The following is an 18898-nucleotide window of genomic DNA, read 5'->3' on the forward strand; positions in this document are numbered from 1 at the left end:
ACAGTTACATGAAGACAGAGGATTCATGTTATTTTAGGATTTTCTGTCTATGTTGTTTTGCCATTATTCTAAAAATTCACCCACAGACGATCCTGAATCATTATTCACAGAAGTCTCTCTTGGGTTCAGCTAAGCCCACAGGCTTGACCATGCATCCAGATTTCCTCATAAGTCAATCTACCAAGGCATGTCCTCCATTTTGCAGCGCAGACATCCTGCTTTAACATGAAATCTATCTCTCTATTCCATTACATTTTATTATGTGCTTCAGATATTAATGAGGGCATTTATCATTTCTAATTTCATTGCGGTGCAGAGAAGAGTTTTGCTTTGGATCAGGTTGCATTTTAACTGCTACAGACCGATTACAAGCCTGGATTATAGTATATTAGCATAGGTATGCCAAAGGTATAGAGCAAAAACAGCGACAGTAGAGTGATCCCTGGGGAGTCAGGGAGAGGGAGAGAGAGGGAGAGAGATAAACAGACGGCAGATGGAGAGGAGAGAGAAATCAATGGCGTCTTTTTTTCCTGTTAATTGCATCTTGCTTTCTGCTGAGGACAGCAGTGAAGGTATCTGCAAGGGCCTGGACTGAAATCTCTCTCCTGCTTCCTCTCTTTCTCTCTCGCTTATCAGCTCTCTGTCTGGACTCCTCTTTTCATTTCTCCCCTTTCTGGATGTCCTTCATTTGCAGAGTCATGATTGCTGGGAAGGGACAAGACCAGAGACCACGTGAAACAGTCATTAACAAAACTGTACGCTGACAGCAGGAGCAGGCAGAGCAGGAGCTATAAATACAGCGGACGTGGCCGTGTCTTGTACAAAAAGAGGCAGGAAATCTCAAAGAGGAACTGCTTTGTTTTTTTAAATCTACTGTCAGCAAAGAACTGTTAGTGTACACGGATCAAAGTGTTGCCCTTTCAGGAAATAATGTTACTCAAAGTGCATCACCTCATATTTAATAACATAATAAACTATGACATTATTAGTGATAATCAGTGTTGGAAGAAGTATTCAGATCTTGTACTTACAACCCATATAATGCCACACTTTGAAAATTACAGGTAAAAGCTCTGCATTCAAAATTTTAGATTAGTAAAATATTAAAATATTATCAAGAGAATGTATTTTAAGGGACAGTTCACCCAAAAATCAAAAATGCATATTTTCCTCTCACCTGTAGTGCTGTTTATCAGTCTAGATTGTGTGGTGTAAGTGTCTGAGTGTTGGAGATATCAGCTGTAGAGATGTCTGCCTTCTCTTGAATATAATGGAACTAGATGGCACTCGGCTTGTGGTGCTCAAAGCACCAAAAAACACATCTGAAAAACTCAACATCAATGTCTCTTTCCAGAAATCATGACCTGGTTACTCAAAATAATCATCAAAATTTGTTGTAAGCAATTTCATGTAGTAACTATTTTCTTTCTATTGAACTACACCCACCCACTGTATCACAGAAGGAAGTGTGCATCTACTGCTAGCTCACCTAGCACCACTGAGCTAGCTAACATCACAGCTCAGCCGAGGACGATGCCATTAATGTTTACATCTTGTGCTGCCACAATGCAAACCTCTCATCCATGAGTTGAAGCATGCCTTATTAAAATACATGAAAAAAACCTATACAGCAGTGGCTACGGTTACATGATAGCTTCTCATTTGGAATGAAATAAATCTGAATGAAATCATTCGGAATTAAAGTCTTTCCAGGTAGTTTACATGGGAAATATTCATTTCGAATGAGGGTTTACATGGGAAATCAGTTCAATCGCCTTTATTCAGGTCTGCGCAAGGTTTGGGGCAGGGAAGGTTTCTGATTGGATAGGGGGCGGGGTAGATGTTACGTGTTTACGTTTACCGGAAGAAAACACTGTATAGTCCTCGCTCCGGATAACAAGATGCTTGACGACGCCATTCTTAGTGCCTTTTTCGGGCGTGTTTTGCTTATATTCTTGAAGCAGCAGTACGACAACAACCTTGTTCTGCTAATACTTTGTCTGTTGAGGAGGAGAAGGGAGGTAGAAGACCGTGCTGTGGCGAATGGAAACCGGTGAGTGCAACAAGTCCGACTGCTCTATCTCAGCCTGTTGCTATGCAGCCCGTTGCTATGCGCGCTATATACGTCATCGCGCCAGAAGGGCAAGGAAACGAGCATGCGCAGAAAGACCGGAATGAACTTAAAGAGGAATGAGTGTATACATGTACACACAATTCTTTCATTCGGAATGACAAACGGAATAAACCACCCCCTTTAATCGGATTTAATTTTCAATCGGAATGACAGTTTTTCAATCGGAATGACCGTTTACATGACCACTTTTAATCGGAATGGCCTTTCATTCCGATTAAAAGTGGAATTAAACTGTGCATGTAAACGTACTGATTGTCTCTTTCCAGAAATCATGACCTGCTTAGTTGACATAATCCACAGACCTTGTTGTGAGCAGTTTCATGTAGGAACTATTTAATTTCTACTGAACTACACTCCCCCAGCCTTATCACTTTGCAGAAGGAAGTGTGCGTCAACTCATGGACGAGAAGTAAATATTTTCATGTAAACATTAATGGCAGCGTCCTCAGCTAGCTCAGTGGTGCTAGGTAGACTAGCAGTAGATGCATGCAGTCCATATCTCCAACACTCAGCAACTCACACCAAAACAATCTAGATAAATAAACACAGGTAAAAGGAAAAATATGTTTTTGGATTTTGGGGTGAACTGTCCCTTTAAAGTAGCCTCTCAAAAGTAAAAGTACTAATAATGCAAAGAAAAGCACCTGTGACCATTTCATGAGTGTATATTATATCAATGAGTTATTTATATTGATTCAATGTGTACACATCATATTACTGTTGTAGTCGGGTAACGTGGAGCTAATTTTCACCATCATGTGTGCTTTTGGGTAGATTAATCTCTAACAGTGCATAATGTTTTATAAACTGATCATATATTTTGAATGCAATATCTTAATCTATAAAGAAAGTAGTGAATAAAGTTGTAAAATGAATGTAGTGGAGTAAGAAGTACAATATTACCCTCTGAACTGTACTGTGGTAGAGGCATACAGTACAGAACAGTACCTCAAATGTGTACTTAGTAATATTCCAGCACTTGTTATGTACAGTATGAAAATGGCCCCAGTCAGTGTTACATTACATCATAACCACATTAATTATTAACGATGCATTACTGTAGCATTTGGCTGTTATGTTTGGTCGCAGTGGAGCAAATTTTAACTACATTATTTACTGTTGGGTAATTTAATCTAACAGAGTGCATCACATTTACAATATTAATCTGTAAAGTAGTTATAGCTGTCAAATGAAAAGGAATAAAAAGCAGTTTTTCCATCTGAAATGTAGTGATGTACAACATTTAAAACACAATGACTTGGACATAATAACCTACTGTACACTACAAGTTTGTACTGTACTTGACTACATGTACTAAGGTCCTTTCCATCACCACTAGTAAAACTTTTAGATATTAAATTCTGCAATTTACTTCATATTAAGAATTAAATTATTCAGCTAATATCTGTATGATTTATCATTGATCATTCATAATCACACACATATTCATGGGCTTTTTTTTTACTATCATATAAATGAGATCATGTTTATATTTTCTGATGAATATGGTGCAGCATCAAACCTTCAGATTGGACAAAGTCTCATTAGTAAAATCTTTAGGAAATTATAAAATGTCATGAAGTCTTAATGGTAATTTTGCGCCTATGGTGTCTCAACATAATCATTTCTTGACAAAAGCACTGTATTATTCATTCAAACGTCCTCATATTGGCAGTTTTTCAGCCACACGGATAATGACAGAAGCCTCAACCACATCCGAGGTTTACCAGTAACTTCCTGTAAGTCCCTACACCACTTAACTACTTTAGGATTCTGCTCCGATATCTCGGCTTCTGAGTGCAGATCCAGCTCTGTGATGCTGTATGATGCTGCATAAAAGGGTCAGAGGCGAGCAGAGCTGGGAATCTAATCAAAGGAGAATACCATTACAGCAAATGAGAGATGGCAAGCGCACAAAACGTGGCAAGCAAAGTGAAGTGGCTACTGCATTCTCCAACTGTGCTCAAGGAGAAGGACGAGGCACCTCTCCTTCCCATCATCTTTTATGGCCTTACTTTTACTGCTGGTTTAGAATAAGACGGCTGCCAGGTGAGAAATAAAACAACAGCATGCCTAAACACACACACAAGGAAGGATTCTTGGAGCTGCTGCTAGCCAATACATTACTCTGGGATGTCCATTTTCATAGAAAGATGTGAAAGACACTCTCCTGTCAGGGTGGAAATGCCACTGTAACAGCAATTTTGTGGATAATCTTCCCTATAACCCAATACTAATCCATTTCTTTGAGATAAGCTGGCAACTGTCACAACTCCCCAGGTCACCTGACACAGCGTGTGTCGGTTGTCTATAGCAACCACCTGCTACGAGAAGTATTTATACTCCGCATCATGATGATCTGCAGTGCCAGGGGTTGTTCCTGTGATTTACAGCTTCCTTATTCATCTTCACGCAGTCATGTGAGAGGCATGTATGTGCGGCATCCCGACTTCACTGGTCACAAGTGGGTTTTACCCAGTGTTAGAGGAACTATGTTTGACAGTCAGCTGTTGTGATTTACAGGAGCGGAGAGCCCTGCATTCCTTTCGCCACCTCTGATCTAGAGTCACCTGTCAAAACCACGCCAACCCAGAACTAACCCAATAAACCCTGAGCAAATAGAGATGTGGTCATGTGCTCAGGTGTGAACATGTCAGGATGCGGGCCATTGTTGGAGGGTGGATTATCCTACCAGCAGCCATGTTCACTACAACCCACAGTATCTCCACCAGGATCAAATCTTCCAGGAATGAGGAGAGTATAATCAGGAGACATGAGGGATTACATCACTCCGTAGTAGAGCCTGTTAACTCTCAATGAGCATTGGACACAGAAGATAAAGCCTCAACGCTTGAAATCATGCAAGAAAACTCAGGTCATTGCTGATTGTCACAGGGATGCAGAATGACACCGGTGCTACTAACATGGCGCTGTTCCCCCCTTTTTGATGTCATTATCAATGAAAGCACTGACAACAATATTGATGTTACATTATTGCAAAGACAGCAGGACAAATGGAGCTCTGCAGAGACAGCAAGAGAAAAAGACAGAAAAGAGAGAAGGCTGCAGAGAGAAAGAAGCAAGAAAGCATGGAAAGGCAGAAAAGAGATGAAGGGATGGAGGAAAGGGGAGTGTGCTTACCCCGGCGTGCCTGTTTTATCTTGGGGCTCAGCATGGTTACCGTTGCTGTGCTGCTCCCTCTCACAGAGACATGACTGCATCCCTCTGTTCACACACTATTCCTCAAACACACACACACTCACACTCAGAGGCTCTCGCTGCTGCCTCGCCCTGTTACTCCTCATCCTCTCCGAGCATCTCTCTCCCCGGCTCACTGTCTAGCACTTGGACACTGTCTCTGTCTGATTTCACACACGCACACTTACAAGCACTTAACCACACACTCTCCTCTGCCTCCCCTCCTTTCTTTCGTCTCACTCCCCCTGTCTGTCCCACTGGCCCGGCGTGCTGTTGTTCTCACATACCTAGAGCCCTGCCCACTCCCTCTCTCTCTCCCCTCTCCTCTCCTGTCTGTCTCTCTGCCTCCTGCTGCACACTCTCAGTATCAATTTCTCACCGTCTATAAATATGTCTGGCTGTGTGTCCTCTGTCTTGTCACCCATTTCTTTACATTGGCTCCTGCATCGCTCCACAGTCTTCACAATCCCTCCAGCTGTTTGCTCATGGAGATTTGATTATGGTCTCCTCTGTACCTGAAGTACAACCTCAGATCAATACATTTGATTTAACTGACACCATCCTGGCCATTAAATGTTTGATGCAGAGCACATATTGTCTGCACCTATAAGCCATTGCAGATGTGTAATACATTTGGGTGGACACGTGTGAAAAACTGACAAAACTCCACTGCACAGCGCTCATATTGAGTAACCCGAGTCATTCAGGCTCAGGATTTATAGTCCGAGGGGAAATGCCACATCGCTCAGTCACTCAGCAATCTGTAGGATGAAAGCCACAACACTCAAGGGTGTGATGTTCTTGTTTCTATTCAGCCTGGTTGGGTTGTGTTGGGTGTGATAAAGCAGATAAATGCTGGATGAGAGTAAAATGCAGTACAGGGACACTGCTGACTGAGCTTTCTCATAGGGAAAAATAACCTACTTCGCTCACACGTAACAATCAATGAAAAAGGTTCCTGCCATACACTGCTTTAATAAAGGCTTTATAAAGGAGTGACAGTAGAGGCATAACTATGGGGATTTAATTCTTTACATTTTCAAAACTACCCTGACTCCTAGATATGGTAGAGAAATGGTGTGGGGCCAGATAAATACCCTAAAATTAGAGCTTAACTTTATATGAGAGCTCAGATAGCCAGGAAGTTGGACTCTATGAAAGGGTGTTGCGAGATCCATTTCATGATCCATTAAATGTAATTTTCACGCTTTTGTTCATTTATGGTTACATCCTCTCTCCCCTTCTCCCTACACTCATATTTCGAGTGTACAAGTAATTAATTCCCCTAAAAGGGACAAAATACACAATAAACAAAGCTAAATTTGACTTTGACTGATAGAATTATTCCTTCTTTTTTCCCCAAATTTCAAGAAATACTGCGATAATATCATTATTGTGAACTCTTTTGGCCATGCTATAATCGTGTAGTAAAACTCTGATATCATGCCAGTCCTAATCGTACACGACACAATAGGTCATCACCTTTCTTGATAAAATGATCATTGCTCTAAAACATAAAAAGACAGAGCTTTACCTGCCAATTCCTTTGGTTTGTCACTGGCGAGAGGAGTCCTGGATGATCTCATGACAGTGAACCCGTCTGCACAGTGTGTCCCTCTGCACTGGGGCCATCTCTAGAGCCACAACACACACACACACACACACACACACACACACACAGGCACACACACAAGCACACTCCGAGTCTAAACAACGGCAATACTGAAATCTCAGTCCTCTGCTTAATTGATAATCACCAAGAACCAAATCAAATGACATTCACATACCCAAAGAGAAGGAACTACTATAGCTGCCATCAGTAACACAGCAATGACGTGAGCCTGAAGAATGCTGATGTGAACAGACTCTGATAGAAGGAAGGAAATAAAGACAGTCATGCGAGTATTACTTGCCATGTCATCTCAGATGGGCAGACCAGACGACTCTGAGTCTGGAGCCTGACTCTCCGTGCTGCATAAGAACGCATCAAACAGTCCCAAGCAGCTGCTGTGATAGAAGCGGCTTTACACAGAAATAAAACACAGCTGTGCGATGCTCTCCTGCTGTCCTGCTCTTTTGAATTTTTTTTAAGTCTGTCTCTTTCTAAGGAAGTGAGCTGCCCTGATGGAGAAGTGAAAACTGCTGACTTCTATGTAAAAAATATTATGGGTTTCTCCCTCAGCTTTTTTTACTGTACATTTTTCCCACTCACAACGGAGTAAAAATCAGTGCTCTGGCTGTTAGTGATCCGACTATGTAAATTGAGAGGGAAGGGCACAAGCTTTGAATTTAAAAAGCTTTTCAATGCCAGTCTCTCTCCAGCTACACAGTCAGTGATGGAAAGTATCTAAAGACATTTACTCTAGTACTCAAGCATGATTTTAACACATATGGACTTGAGTATTTCAATTTTATGCTACTTTACACTTCTACCCTCCTAATGACGCAGGCCCGTCGTTAGGAGGGGTCAAAGGGCACAGATGACCCCAGCCCAAGGCCCAGGGGCGTCCATGCAAAAGTCTATGCACCACTGGTGTGGGTGTGGCTGAATTTTGAAAATTTAGTCCCCCTGTTCTGTAATGAATTGCTTTTAAAAGTCCTTTTACGATGCATTTCTTTTGCATCTTGTCTTGATGCTTTTGATGTTTTATGTGAAGTACTTTGAAATGCTTTGTTGCTGAAATGTGCAGTATAAGTACATTTGATTTGCCATGCCTTGTTCATATTTCCTAGTGGCTGGCCTGGCAATGAGGTTGCAGAACTGAAATTTCTCCCGTGTGCAAAACTTTTCGGAGAACTACGGTGGCCGACACAAAAACTCGAATGACTCTATCTAGAACCAGTGTTTGATTTGTCAATTCTGGGCCACTGTGGAAACAACATGGCCGACTCCAGAAGAGGCCCCACTCCATATATGGATATAAATGGCTCATTCTAAGGTGACGAAAACAAATCTTAGTTTCAAGTAATCCAAACATAATTATGAATATTATGTTCCATTCCTGCCAATAGATCCTACAAGTCCTACATGCTGGGCCTTTAAAAGTCCAGTGTGAAGAATAGTTCTATCTTCATTACCTTAGAATGAGCCATTTATATCTACATACGGAGCAGGTCCTCCTCCGTTCGACCTGCCATTTTGCACATTAGCCCAGAGTAGACAAACCAAACACTGGCTCTGGAGAGGGCCTTCTGTGTTTTCACGCTACCTGTAGGCCACCGTAGTTCTGAAAAGGGAGGGGTGTGCAGAGGGGAATTCAGTTGATTGCAATAAGCAACCTCATTGCTAGATGTCACTAAATGCTGCTAACTATCTCAGTTCTTCGTCTTCCACTGTACAGTTAGATAAAAAGAGAGTCTCTATCCAGTCTTCTTAAATGGCAGATTTCTGTGATGTTTTTTATTAAGCATATTTTTCCTACAGCATAAAAAACATTACGGCACACATGAGGTATCATCCTGGAAACAAAAAAAGATAAAATACATTAGTACATCTTAAAATATATTTAAATATCGACAAGTGGCAGCCATTAAATACAATAACACTGACCCAGAGATGGAGAAGTACAGTAAAAGCACTCACACCACTCCATATGCATGACAGGCAGTTCAGTAGACACTAAATAATACCATGTGATGTAGCCGCTCACATAGTCCAGACACACCAGCCTCTGAGGGGTGTGGGGAACATCATCTACAATCGAGAAATATGGTCCTGAGGGACACAAAGGAAATGAGTCTGTTTAATTGAAGGCATGAAAAGAGCATGTCTCATTAGTGAGAGCAGAGGAAGTGTCATGGCCCGAATGACTGGGAGCAGGTCGGAGAGGTAATGTCATTATGTTAGGAACAAAGTCTTGCAGTGTGCCTGCTCTTAACCATTATCATACTAATGCTAATGTTAAATGGGTACACAAATCTTCACAGCTTTGAGCAATGCTTTACATCATGACACTTTTATTCAGAACAATGGTGTTAAAAAAAGCACGCTGATGTGGAATATAAAAACAGATAGGAATGTAAGCTTTCACTCAGAGGCATTCCCTGCTAAAACACAGTTTTGGAAATATCCAACACTTAACACAGAACAATGTAAACCAACAAGTTAATTATTAGAACATTGTTACCTTAAAAGTATTCAGTGAGGTCTCTAAAAACTAGTTGAACATTTAAACTCTTAGTGGTAGTTATCCTGCTAGCCACTGCTGACGAATCAACACTACAGCCTACTGTATATTAAAATAGAATATTGAGATATCACCAAATTCTACATTCAAGTACAACATGTTATATGGCATTAGAGAGTTATTGAATCTAAGGACATTATCACAAGGTTGAGTGCACACCAAAGACTCTGTAAACTGGGAAGGAAGTGAGCGATGAAACAACAGCCGGACACAAGACAGTTTTAAATGTCTATGGCAGTTTTGTCCTCTCTTGTTTGTACGCTGCCAACCCGTCTGCGACCCTCCAGCAGAAACGACAGCACGATAACCCATCGCTGTATTAGTGACCTCTGCCGCACTGAGCTCTCACACTGTCTGAAGTAGGTGGTCGTTCCCGTTGCAACGGCATCAAACTGCTCGGTCAGTAGCCACACCTCCCAAAGTAGTGTCAACGCATTCATAACCATCATGACCACGACCCAGAACTCCTCCCCCAACAACGTGAGCCATGATGACAAGCTGTGACTGCCCGCAGACATCTTGTCATACAAGGAATTTGCTGCCGTGAAAACAAAAAGAATGTGGGCAATCACCATGGAGAGAATGAAGAGGAGGAAGAGGCGGTGGTTACCCCGGCCGACACACCGGTTGAGGAAAAGGCAGTGGTGGTCATAGTCTTTAATGCACACGTCACATAACTTGCAGTGTTTTGTGTAGTCGGGCTGAAACAACTACGAGGAAAGCAAAGACAGGGTGGGGAGAAGAGCAACATTCTTGTTATATGATGTAGCCCATCAACGAGAAAATGTGCATCTTTAAAGTCTGAGTAGGTAACTTTACTGGGCTGACTGCCGGCAACGTTTACGATGGAACGGTAACTTGTAATGTAACTCAATGCATGAGTTGATGACCTGAATCCATCAACACACCTTAAAAACCAATGTGACAACTTTGACCATCATTTAAATTTTTATTGTCTCTCTTGGATGACATATCCTTTTACTAATGAGTGGATTTTCAAGTGTTTATGTATTTTAATTTTGACTGGATTATGTGAACTGCATTTATTCTAATCCTCACTTGGAGAAAAAAACAGCATCACAGAGCATCACTCCTGTGGATTCCTGCAACACTAAACCCCTGAGCTTGCCTGAGAAGGATTAATGCACAAATCCACTATTTTAAAATATCCCACGGAGAGAGACTCTCACTGCAACCTGTTTAATATTGTTCTGGAAATGTTGGTGTGCAATCTCATTCAGTGGACGATAAACAAGGTGCAGACTTTGCTGTGTGTCACTGGAGATGAGGAAGACGGAGGAGTGAGTGACAACAACCCCGCCCACATTAAAGGGTACTGTTTGCAGTGGAAACGGTATACTGTAGGTACTATGTCTGAAAGGTTACTTTTGGTTCCAAAGGTACCATACCGAAAGTGTTCAGTGGAGATGGGGCTATAGTGACAGTGATAGCAAGCTTTTGGTCGCCTACGCTGTTGTTGGCAGTGCAGTGTGTGCACAACCAGTTACTGACACTGCATTAGAGACTCCTCTTGGCTCTGATTGGTTGTTTTCATTCAGGCTCAGTGAATTCTTGCAGATCAAGCATTAAGAGGAACCTTTTTTTTTCACAGAGGATCAGTCTCATGTACTACTGTCAGAATATAGTAATGCTTCAGCAAATGTAAAAGGTTTTTTTTTGTTAGAAAAATTACCTACTGTGGCTTTAACTTTACCAGCAGCTTCTTTAGAAGCATACTGTGGGTTCTGTGTTTTATTTTCTACCTTTCAGAGACCTACTGCATTTGCATTACTGCTTTTAATTTCACTATTAGATGAAAATCAACTGGCAGAGAATTAATTACACATGAAATTATCACATTCATTGTGACATGTGAGATTTTGAAGGGGAGGACCATGTAAAGGGACGCACCGAGAGGAGAAGGGCTATACTTACATTTATCTAGATTCAGAAACTTATAACCAGATAGATAACAAGATACATTAGGTAGACGTGGGGGTATGCCAAACACTAGTATAAATGTCTTACCTCACAGTATGGACAGAACCTGTGAGGGCTCTGGTTGTTCTCCACCAGGTCAGCGATACAGGAGAACCGAGGGTTTGCATCTGCTCTGTGCAGTGTCCCAGGGTCCTGAGTTAGAACCTTACAGAACAAACCGAGCACTAGGGAGAAATGGACCATGGACACCTGGACCAGAGCACTGGTTGGCCACACACATTCAAAAGGTTAAGGATGAACCCTTGTCATTTAATATACTGAATCTTAGAGTACCCTTGCCTTTACTGTGTATGTCTGAGTGAGCAGGACAAATAGGAGAGCACTGGCCAGTTTAAAATGTTCATAAGAAAGCTTGAGGCGAGTCCAAAATACTAATGTATTCTTAAGGGCGCATTAATGTGCTTATCAAATGTCACTGCACTATGCCCTTTAAAGTCTGATATTCATGGAGTACAAGTGGAAATTGGTGAAACTGGAGGAAAGGTCAAAGGGAAACAACCTCTACGGACTAATCAGAAGTCATTTCCTGAAAATCCAACATTACTTTTAAAACACCTTATCTTATTAATGGATAGTGAAAAGGCAACCAGATGGCGTTGGTGGAGGGAGACAAAGCAAGAATAGAAAGAAACGGAAATTATTTAATAGGTGATTAATTATTCACACAATATTATCACATGTGTATATTTTATTCTATCGATATTTCATTTTTAAATATCACGTTCACGTTAATATTGATATATCACTACACCTCAAAATATGGCCTTTTGTTGAGATACTATTCTCCGAACCAGAGTGACCAACCAACATTGAGGTTCTTATGCCATACTGCTAACAGGGCAAAAAAAGCCAGATGATACAAAAGCATGCATGGACATTAGACTTAACGTGTGCTACATTCGTGAAGGATATTAGGCATTATTTTCCCATAGAAGCAGAGCAGAGAGTGGAACAAACCTGCTATGAGGGTTCCCAAGTAGACCGGGTTAGGTAACCTGAGAGGAAGACAGATGAGATTTAACAAACAGTGAAATATGCTGACTTACTAATAAATATTTCACATGTACAACATTTTTTATACAACCTTTGATATGTGGTCATGCGGTGGTACTGCGTAAAGATGCTTCTGGCCAGCCAGGGGAAGAGCAAACCACAGGTTAGCCCCCCATAGCCTCCCAACATGGCTGCTATGAGCAGGATGGCAGCCCCGCTCAGGGTCGGAAAAAACAGTGTCCAGTAATACAAAACTAGAGAAAAAGACAAACACACAAAGATGTGTGAGAATCTCAACACATAAATGCACATTCAGCATTTGTTACAGCTCTGTTATGATCATCGCCATTGTCGTCATCATAATCATTACCCTTGTTTTCATCCCTATATGAATGATCATAACTCCAGAGTAATATTCACCATGAGACTCTCTGGGCTTGTGGTGTATAGGCTCATTAATGTACCGACTCAGTAGCTTGGTGAGTTGCTGATGTCTGGAGAAAAACACACAGTATAGCAATGTTTTAATCAGCATCAGGATCCCAAGAGACAAAAGTAATCATGAAATGTGAACATACTGGATATCTATAGGTACTGAGGGGTGTGACTGTCTCCATGCAGTGCTCTGCTAGTCAGTGTTTTTTTCCAGAGATTTCTAAACACAGCAGAATCACCTAAATGTTTTCCCCTGTTTGCTGAGGTCCAGTGGTGTGAGGCCGCTGTGGTTCTTCACATAGAGCATCCCGCACCCTGTTCTCTGCAGCAGTGTCCAGCACACCTCCACTCCGCCCCTCTCTGCTGCAACGTGAAGCGCTGTTGCTCCCTGCTGGTCGGCTGCATCCACAGCACATCTCTGAAACAAAAAAAAACACAACATCTTGAAGCAGCTGTACACCACAAGCCGGTCACATCTGCACTGGGCATGATAAGATTTAACTGATCTTTTGCCCAAGTACGGATGCAAATCTTGTAACTGTAAATGTTGTGTTGGGTGTGCACTGAGCTTATTTGCTGAAAATGTCTTCCTACAGTTTTTGAGTGGTTAATAATAGTGACCATATTGTAAATGTGTGGGATTATGACCCAAAACAGTGGGCTAAAAGAGCTACATGCAGCTAAAAGTTAAGTTGCAGTACACTGTTGCTTGTTAATTCTCAGTGGGTGCAGCAGTAATAGCTACACTTTCAAATCCTCTTCATTAGACTCAGTATTAACATCAAAAACATTTTAATGTAGATTTAAAACTTAAAGATAAAGTTTAATCCTACTGTGGGCCAACTGGAGCGAGTCAGTAAGTAAGTGAGTGAGAATAAAGATTGTATCATACCTGGTCTCTGAGCAAATACCGGACCACCTCTGTGTTGCCCGTGGATGCAGCCAGGTGAAGCGGTGTCACCTGGTGCATATCTGTATCTGTGAACCGGAACATTCCTGTCTCCCACAAATAGTGCACTGCAACACTGGCAAAGATAACTAACAGTTAGTGCATGCGTTGTATATTAGGTGTGACTGTGCAGCCAAACAAATACAAGACAAAAACAACTTTCATCCCTCTGTCAGTGAGTCTCCTGAACCCAGGACATAAGGAGGATGTGCATTAGACATGTATGAATGCAATGTATGTTTGCACTTTATGCCGCATTTTATGTCTGTTCCTGCACTATGCACTATTTTTATGTGGCAACCTTTAACTCCAAGACAAATTGCCCTGGGGACAAATAATCTTGAACTATTTGTGATGTGTTCCTCCACTCACATGCTGCCCCCACTGACTGCATGATGCAGCGATGTTTTCTGCTGCAGGTCTATGAGGCGCAAATCAGCTCCATACTGCATCATCTGGTGTATGATATAGATGTTCCCCTGCCTGATGGGAAAAGCACAAACTGTTATCACACAAGATGAAGCGCAGAGCAAAATGAATCATCCTCACATCTTGGCATTGTCACCTCAAGAATCCAGGCATGTTGGAGACCTAAATATACACCAACTGCTCACCTGCAGGCAAAATGAAAGGCTGTCTGTCCTGCATCACACGTCAGGTTAGGGTCAGCTCCATTAGTGAGGAAAAGGTCAACCAGGCCGCGGTTCCCATGGAGGGCAGCGTAGTGGAGCGGGCTGAAGCCACCCCAGCCTGTGTGAAGACAAACACACGCACATCACAGTCAGATCTGCAGTTTTTGTGACTAACAATATAAGCCTGACGTAAATGCACGGTCTGTCAGCCTGTTGATCGCTGAAACTCTCTGGAGCTGGGGTTTGGGTTCCCTTTGGCACAATGTGACTTTGTGCTGTGTTGTCACAGGATCTGTCCATCTCGATCTGTGCCAGAGGAGCTGCAGCAGGGTTCGGTTTCCCTTTGGCATTGTAACAAAATCACAGGAGACACTGGAGCACCATAAAGTGTAAAGTGGTCCTTTGAGGATAACATAATGTCAAACTGGAAAACTATGTGCACAGACAGATTTCATAAGGCAAAGTGTGAATTACACATATATGACATGTTGTATGTAACAGGTTTGTTCACTTGGAGAACAATATCCATCAGCAGTTTTCTGGCTTTAACTGAGAAAAACAGGAAATAGCATCACTGACAGTTAAAGGCTCAAAACTGTGCATGCAGTCAGGAAGTGGTGACCTGTGGTTTCACAAATATGCTGCAAATAAAAGAGCAACACTGACCAGATCAATATTCTTATTGCATCTTATTCCACCTTACCTTTTTGCTTGAGAACTGATCGGTCATTTTGCACGAACTGTATACACTGTTCAATATTTCCTCTCTGTATACAGTCAAATATGTCTCCACCGCTGACGGCGCACACAGGCATCGGATGCATGATCATGGGTGCACAGCTTCGGCCTGCCTGCTGTCACTCCCACTGACACAAACTGCAGCGGAAACAAAAATCACCTCCCCGGACGAAGCGCTACAACATCATAATGTAAGGTGAGACGGGGGATCATCTTTCGCTGCAGAGTAACGGGCAGCTTTCATTGTGCTAAACTGATTGAGGAGGCAGACCACGCCCTGGACACCTGATTGGCTGCGTTGAGTCACATGACCGCTGATGCGACTCGCGTCAACAAAACACGTGGTGCCTATAAATAAGGTAACACCTTAGAAATGAATTAGCAGTGTGTCATCATACAGTCAGAAAAATAAGGGGTTGGGATTTTAAAAAAAACATTTATTCATAAAGACCTCTGAAATGGGAGCTGTTGTGGCTCGCGCGGGATAAACGTCACTGTATCCACTGCACGTGCTGTCAGCTTATAAAGTTAGTTGACACTGCGGAAACAATGAGAGCACCATAGTGACGTTATCAGCTCCAGGCAACACCGAGCAGGCCTGCACATGCAGAGGGAATAAAGTGGCTTGACAATTGGGTTAACGTGCCATGGAGCTCGTGAGTTGTTTGACTTAAGGTGATGGTGTTTCCTGGTGGAGGTAAAGGTGAAACAGAAGGTGTAACGTTACAGAAACTTGTGTTTACTTCTTGTTATTTAATTCTACAGTCTCTTTTCTTTGTGGACATTTTGATATTTCACACTAGGTGAAGATGAATGATAGCTGTGTTCAATTTCAGTGCCCAAATAAGCCACTGAGATAACATGCACTATACAAACACAGGAAATCCAGTTAGGGACTGTGCTTAACTTATCAGGGGAGGGGGGTGGCTCAGGTTTGACCTTGACTCTCTCCTAAGCTACAAATAGTTTTCTTTAAACTCTCCAGATTGACAGGGGAAAAATACACGACCCTCCCTCCACCACAACTAACTATATTTTTTCATCACCAAATGTAGGCAGCCTACAAGACTACATCATGTGTGAGGCGTTCAAGGACCATCAGAATTTGAAAACCTGACAATAATTTCTGTTTTTACGGTATCTAGCTATGATATAAATTGTGCAACTCTGTTGATTCTTAAATAAAACATGCCTTTAAAGCCTGCCAGTAGATTTCTGGTTCAGAGGCCTTTTAAAATAAATAAAAAAATACAACCATTTAAAGTTGTATGTCCCTCCCCAAAGTCAAAATAAAAAACACAAGTCCCTCCCCAGTGCTTAAACATAATTTGACATGCCTCCCCAATTTGGCACCACCCCTCCGCCCTAACAAGTAATGAACAGTCCCTTAACAACTAGCATGGCTGCATCATCTATGTCACTGGTTACACCTCTACTTTTCCTGCTGAAATGTTTTAAGGTTGTCTGTTTCTGGAACATTTTTGTCTCTCAGTATCTGGCTGTTGTTATATTTCTATATCATTAAAATCCACAAGATGGCGCTGTTTAGCTAAATTATGTTAGCACTGCTTTGATGGTTCTATGTTACCAGTACAAATCAGTGACTCTAATCAATGAAACAAGCAGTAGTTTTCCAGTTTCATTGCATTTACACTTAGTGGTGTACTGGATGTCATATTGGGTATACCTACCTCTTCTTTCTGGCCATTTACAGTATACCCACCTATCAGCCGAAAGCCATTGGAAGACATAGGAGAGTACCTACTTTTCCTCTGAAACCTACCATCTAGCTCATAATACCCCACCTCATCAACTACTACTACTACACCACTGGTTACACTCCATAGGCATTTAAACAACACTCACCCACTCTTTATGACTGAAGGCCTAATACCTGTACCAAATGTAAAAAACAGAAAACAATTTAAAAAAAAAAATCAACTAAATATATTTCCACTAAATTGATCAGTTTTTCATTACATACTAACCAAATCAGTTTGTTTCCTGATTCTGTGAAAGGTTTGTTTACCTCTTAGACGCAGTAAAACTGCCTGTCTTTCTAGTTATTTTCAGCAGACAAGCACAAACACAATTTGTTCTTAATCATTTCACCGACAAGTCAAAACCTCTCTCTCTCCACCTAAACCTGTTATTACATGCCGTGTTTGCCAGCTTCTTTGGTTAATCATGGGATCGTGTCACTGTGATTCATATTATTCCAGTCCAACATGACACGTCTATAAAAAGCAAAGGGACTCTTCTTTGAGCCATTGTGGGAGGGCCTCATCCAACCAGCTAAACAACAGTTTTTCACTTCTGCTTCTCTAAGGAAGTAAGAAGGCACATGACCTGGGCCAGCTGATTTGAGTTGCTCTGCTTGTTCAAAGTTCAGTCTGCCTGATGCAGATTAGTGAGGGGTGGGTAGTTGTACAGAGAGGGTCGGCACAGTGGGTGCTAGTCATATCTTAGCAGGTCTCCACTTGTCACTCCTCATGACATGGGAATGGAGACAGACCACTTATTCAGTTCAGAATAACACAGCACAGATGACAGCTTCCTCTTAGCTTGGAAAATCCCAGATGGCTCTCACACAAGTACAGGTAAGAGGACTAAACTGTGTGTTGCATGAATAATTCTTCTGTGTAAATGTGGCAGAACTTCACTTTAACATACTTGATTGTATGTCACTGTCAGCAGAGGGGTGAGGTATGTGTTGCTTGCATTTCACAAGTAAATAATGACTTTGTGTGCCCTTGCGCCTTCTTGCTATCTCACACACTGCACACAGCACACTCACATGAGGAAAACATCAAAGTATTGTATAAGAATTTCTAAGGAATGTGAGCAGCCTTTCCCGTCACTTACCATCATAACTGATTCTACTGGCCCTGGCTTATCAGTTTAGCAATCCGCCTCTTCCAACGCCCCTCATTGTACACCATGAATGTGTGACACTAAAACAAAGTGCTAAAAATAATACCACTGTAATGAGGAAACAATGTTCTAGTCAAAGCCCCAGTCGTACAGTAACGTGTGCTTGAAGCAGTGTGACACTTATTAGTAGCCTACTGTGTGAAGGAGGTAGAGGAATTTTATTTCACATGATGCATAACGTTTGCAATATTTGCAAGACTGAAAGGGACAGAACACACTGGGGTTTTGATTTTGTCAGGACAAAAGGTCACTATGTTTTGCATATGTGCACCTCCGGTTGTCACATACTTTCACTTATAAGTGCGAGGACTGATTTGGTATTCTCAAAGTGCTTCACAATTACTGTTGAGTAAGTATTGCACAGGAGAAGAGGAAGGAATGCGAACAAAAGGTGTAAATCATCAGTGGTAACCTGTTGCAATAGTGGATTTACAGCATGAAAAGCTTTTAACATTTCCTTCTGTTATGTGCTTCTGATTACTGAAAATTGGGCATGAGTTAAACTGCTCAGATCACTCACAGGGGTTGGTAACCAGTTAATAAAATGGCACATGACGGCCTGTGGTCTGCTCTTCTATCTGATGATTTCTCAATGCAGACAGTGTGCTGTGTGGCTAAACGGAGGAGGGCTTGGATAAATTTGTTTGAGGAAGTGAGGCAATCTTAGGAAATGTGATTAAACAGTATTTGGGATGTT

General features: G+C 41.8%; 3 protein-coding genes across 12 annotated transcripts in view; 1 reads left to right on the top strand and 2 right to left on the bottom strand.

Moving 5' to 3' along the window:
* The window catches only part of arhgap22a (Rho GTPase activating protein 22a), a 16586-nt gene extending 9105 nt beyond the window's left edge, over positions 1–7481 (bottom strand). The window contains exons 1-3 of one of the 7 annotated variants that reach the window (XM_078160686.1): positions 7246–7481; positions 6867–6966; positions 5712–5847 (exon numbers count right to left, since the gene is read on the bottom strand). In XM_078160686.1, coding sequence (XP_078016812.1) covers positions 5712–5757 — 46 coding nt within the window. In that variant the 5' untranslated portion in view covers positions 5758–5847; positions 6867–6966; positions 7246–7481. The other 6 variants (XM_078160687.1, XM_078160685.1, XM_078160684.1 and 3 more) reach the window with 6 other exon arrangements.
* Positions 7482–8705: 1224 nt separating this feature from the next.
* Positions 8706–15554, bottom strand: LOC117247907 (uncharacterized). The gene is made up of 10 exons (XM_033612563.2): positions 15233–15554; positions 14512–14647; positions 14270–14380; positions 13841–13973; positions 13188–13366; positions 12934–13007; positions 12605–12767; positions 12433–12515; positions 11548–11738; positions 8706–10229 (listed from the first exon to the last, which is right to left on the bottom strand). Exons 1-10 carry the CDS (start codon positions 15357–15359, stop codon positions 9741–9743), a joined length of 1686 nt encoding a protein of 561 aa, XP_033468454.1. The 5' UTR covers positions 15360–15554; the 3' UTR covers positions 8706–9740.
* A 2045-nt stretch (positions 15555–17599) lies between these two features.
* wdfy4 (WDFY family member 4) overlaps positions 17600–18898 on the top strand; it is a 48523-nt gene continuing 47224 nt past the window's right edge. For all 4 annotated transcript variants that reach the window (XM_033613353.2, XM_078160678.1, XM_078160677.1 and 1 more), the window contains exon 1: positions 17600–17867. In XM_033613353.2, the coding sequence (XP_033469244.2) occupies positions 17847–17867 (21 nt within the window). In that variant the 5' untranslated portion in view covers positions 17600–17846. The remainder of the gene's footprint in view (positions 17868–18898) is intronic.

This window comes from Epinephelus lanceolatus, chromosome 17 (genome assembly GCF_041903045.1).
Source record: "Epinephelus lanceolatus isolate andai-2023 chromosome 17, ASM4190304v1, whole genome shotgun sequence".
In the NCBI taxonomy this organism is placed as follows: Eukaryota; Metazoa; Chordata; class Actinopteri; order Perciformes; family Serranidae; genus Epinephelus; species Epinephelus lanceolatus.